The sequence below is a fragment of the Morone saxatilis genome, unplaced genomic scaffold (assembly GCF_004916995.1).
Source record: "Morone saxatilis isolate NCDOM2014 unplaced genomic scaffold, NCSU_SB_2.0 Contig12, whole genome shotgun sequence".
In the NCBI taxonomy this organism is placed as follows: Eukaryota; Metazoa; Chordata; class Actinopteri; family Moronidae; genus Morone; species Morone saxatilis.
This window is the reverse complement of record NW_023339674.1, coordinates 9,373,011-9,377,223: the sequence shown is the minus strand read 5'-3', so window position 1 is coordinate 9,377,223 and position 4,213 is coordinate 9,373,011. Positions and strand designations below refer to the sequence as shown.

General features: G+C 41.8%; 1 protein-coding gene across 2 annotated transcripts in view; it reads left to right on the top strand.

Annotated features, from left to right (window-relative positions):
- Positions 1–4,213, top strand: part of arid3a (AT rich interactive domain 3A (BRIGHT-like)) — a 40,320-nt gene that overhangs the window by 28,304 nt on the left and 7,803 nt on the right. For both annotated transcript variants that reach the window (XM_035653758.1, XM_035653757.1), the window contains exon 4: positions 3,737–3,809. In XM_035653758.1, the coding sequence (XP_035509651.1) occupies positions 3,737–3,809 (73 nt within the window). The remainder of the gene's footprint in view (positions 1–3,736; positions 3,810–4,213) is intronic.

Genomic DNA, 4,213 nt, shown 5'->3' with positions numbered 1-4,213 from the left:
GTGTGTGTGTGTGTGTAGTGGAGGCATGGTACATGGAGCTGAGAGACACTGAGCGGGAAACGTGAGGGACAAATGGAGAGAAAGGTAGAAGGTGTGTAAAGGCCAGAGATCGACAGATACAAAGAGACAAAGAGGAAAAACAGAGAGAGAGATAGGCAGACTGCAAGAAAATGTATACTGGGGGGTGAGGGGTGGCAGTGGTCTTACTGGTTGGACAGGATCCTGATTGCAGAAGCCTCCAACTTCAGTCCTATAGCAGCTATTGCTCTCCTTAATGCAGCTGGTCCATTACTGGCGTCTGTCCGAGCCGCAGGTTGACATGTTTTAAAGTGAATATATTGTATAAAGAGTGATGTGTACATTTGCAGCCACTGGACAAACGCTGTTCAGTGCATTTTAATTCATTGTCCTTCTTTTTTAAAAAGCATAGAGCCTGTTATTTTCTACAAGTTCCTTCATTTCTCATGATGGTGTTTGATTAAGATGTACTCATCAGGGATTATGTTTACACAGACGTTGCTCTAAATGAGACAAACTGCTTTCATAGGCAGCTTGCAGAACTCTTGTAATATGTATTTTCCTTTACTTGCTACAGAGCACAGCCTGCTACCAGTATTTAACTCCACACCCAACCTTTCTGTCATGGTGCTAACATGATTTACCTTTTAGCACGTTTCATTCATGCTGTTCTCTTCACAGCTATACACGTGAAGAGATTTAGATGACAGAGCATGCATTATTTAACACGCTGATTGCGGTAGGTGTCTGCTATTGCAGCGGAAATTGCTTTACAGTCACGATTAGGACTTAAATCCTCTCCAGGAATTTGATTGGAACCATTTTCATTTGTTTATGCTACTCTGAGTGTACACTTATTCAGGCTGAGGTAACTAGAATTATATTTAAAAGGTGTGTATTGTATTAATTAGAATAATTTAAGAATATTGCAGTTCATGCACATTAGTCTTATCGGATTGTATGAAGCTGTGAAGGCTAAAATCACGTTGCTTAACAAATTGTAACAAATTGTAATAAATTGTTCTATAAATAATGTTCATCAGTAGGGATCTCTGTGTCCTAAATACTGTAATTTATCCCAGATCTTTTTAGGTTGAACCTTCAAAAGTACAATTCAGTGTTAGAAACATGGCGGCAGACGCAAACAGAAAGTAACAGCTGCAATAATTTAGATTATTAGCTACATGTTCATGGATACAAGCGGGATACCGTGTCCATGTTAACAGCAAATACTGAATGAGACTTGAAACTGGATATGTATTGGTAAGAGGGATACTGTGAGCGTGTTAACACAGTTCACACTTCACTGTAGACCTCAAGCTCCTATAGTTGGCAGGGAAACAGTGAAACTAATCAACACACTGTCTTTCAACAGTGTAACACTGCAGTTACATGTCTTTAAATTGCTGTAAATGAACAATGATCGACTGACAATCTCAGTTCTAGTAGTTTTTGTGTTGTTTATGCTGTTAGTTTGTGTCATAAAATAAAAACGTGTGTTAGTTCAGAATTTAAAACGTATTATTTTATGTTTCACTCACTAGAATACTTGTATTAAAAATGTGTGAGCAGCACATCTGGAGCACTGGAGGGACTCTGCGATCTGAGTGTTAGCCCTCTTGTTTCCATGTGACAGCGCTCCCACCGCGCCACTAGGCAAATATTTGTTTGTGTGATCAGGAGAGAGAGAGAGAGAGGGAGAGGGAGAGGGCAACATAACAGCACGTGGGGGGTAATGGGAGCGTTTGGGGCGGGGGGCGGCGCGGGGGGGGGGGGGGGAGTAATTTCAAAGATTTATGGTGCGGCACTTCACGAAATGCATGCATCCTGTAATTAAAACTCCCCCTTGCCTCCAGCAGGCCTGTACATTAGCCGGCATCCCCCCACAGCACCATCCACCTCAACCCTCTTCAGTCTCTCCACCCCTCTGTTCCCCCTTCACCCACTACATAATAAGATCTGATGGCAGCTTGGTGTCACTAATGAGGGCTGAATGCCACAATGAGGGACAGTCTGTTTGTGGTTAGAGGCCACTACTGTCACCATCATACCAGACTTCAGCTGGACGAGCCTTTCATTCTCTCTGGCCGAGCGCTTAAAGCTAACACTGAAATATTTACTGACTGTTTGGGAAGTTATTGACGTGGCGGCGGAGGTTAGCTAGTAAGTTGGGATTAATCTCCGTATGTCAGATTTTAGTGTAATGTCAAATGAGCTCGCAGTTTCTTCGATTAGACTCACACATACTTGAAATTATTTAAAATAAAGAATGTATCTGAAACAAGTAGTCAATAAATCAATGAGGTGATGGACAGATAATTGATCAACAATTATTTTTCAGTCCTGTTAAAAGTAAAAAGGTCGAACATCTGGCTCCAGATTCTCCAGTGAGGATTTGTTGCTTTTTTCTGTTTTTATAAAATGAATAATTTTTGATTTTGACTTTTGATGAGCTTGGTCTCTTAGAAACTGTAATGGGCTCTTTTCTATAGACCAAAGGAATAATCAAAGACATAATCAGCAGACTAATTAATAATGAAAATAGTCACAAGTTATGCCCTAATATAAGTCTTTTTGTATGCTGAGCTGCACATATTAACAGTTTTTCGGTGTTGGACATTTGTACATCAGACTCTCTCTCTCTTTAGTCTGTAACGTATCAGAAAAGAGTAAAGAAAATGACTTCCCTGAAGCCCCGGATGATCTCTTCAGGTTGTTTGGTTTGTCCGACCAATAGTCCAAAACCCAAAGATATTCAATGTACTGTCAAAAACAAGCAGCAACCCCTTAAAATTGAGAAGCTGAGACCAGAGAATATTTGTCATTAACCAATTCTGAACACTGATTAGTTTTCTATTAAACAGTTAATGGCCTCAGGGTTGGTTGTGGTTTGGTTTGCAATCTGAGGGTTGCCGTGTCTGTGTAGTAATAACACTTTGTTTGATGGTGGTTGTACACTGTGTGTCATTTTCAAGAACAAGATTATGAAACATGTAGATACTGCGTGTGGCGTGGTATGTGTCAAGACCTTTTTCTTTTTACCCAATCAAGGCTGGTTAGATATAACTGTGTGAACCCAGCTGAAGAGTCAAGATACAGAAGCTGTATCACTGCTTCACTCACCTCTGAGAGAGCATCAAGTGTGGGGACACAAAAATAGAAAGACCTCCAATATATATAGATATTTCACTATCACACTGGCAAACTAGGCTGGAAAAACAACCACGCACTCAATGGCCTCACTGTACTCCCCCAGAGCGGGCGCCCCAACTTTTACTGCTAACTTTCACCAAACTTTCCAGAGCCCGGGGCCCCGCTATGAGCTGGAGCCCACATGAGGTTCTCATCAAGCCCGACTGGTCTTTTACATTTCTTTAAGTTCTCTCTGCCATCTCCTCTCATGATCAGAGGGCAACTGATTGGTTTCTCATGACAGGTCTTTAGCGTTGAATGTCTGTGTCGTCGTTTTATAGAAGTGACCAGGTTTTTATGTTTTTGTTTACACAGCGTGGTCATCTTGTTGTCAGACATTCTGGCACGGGTTGTTCCAGTAACAGTGGGAGCATTGAGGACATTTTCTGACCACTATTCGATGCATCATTACTGATTCAGATGTTTGTTTTTGTGACAGCAGAGCTCTTCTGTGCTCTTTTGTTGTTGTTAGATATAAAATCATTACTTGTTGCTTCATCTGTCTCTCTCCTCTTCCTCTCCACAGCTTTATGAACTGGATAGAGACCCAAAGAGAAAAGAGTTTCTGGATGACCTCTTCAGCTTCATGCAAAAAAGAGGTATGTAGCTCTGTATGTGTGTGTGTGTGTGTGTGTGTGGGAGCAAATGGGATGCACTGATGTCGCGTTACACACAATCATCAAAATAAAACCTACATCCATTCTTATCTTGCCCTATTACATCTCCAGCCTGCGTCATAGAGAGACTCTTAATAGTTGGATATATAGAGAGAGATGATCTCCCCCCTCCCCCTCTCGTCTCTCTGTCTGACATACGACACAGCGCCGTCTACTCATCTTTCACTCACATGGGTGGGGTCTTTATTCATTTCAGAGATGATTGCTTTATAGTTGCGTAGCCCCTTTGCCGTTCCCAGGCTATAACGAGAAGGAACATGTCGTATCAATGCCTGGGAATGGATTAGTTTACCTTCCCATCCTGCTGCCTGCCAACACACACACAC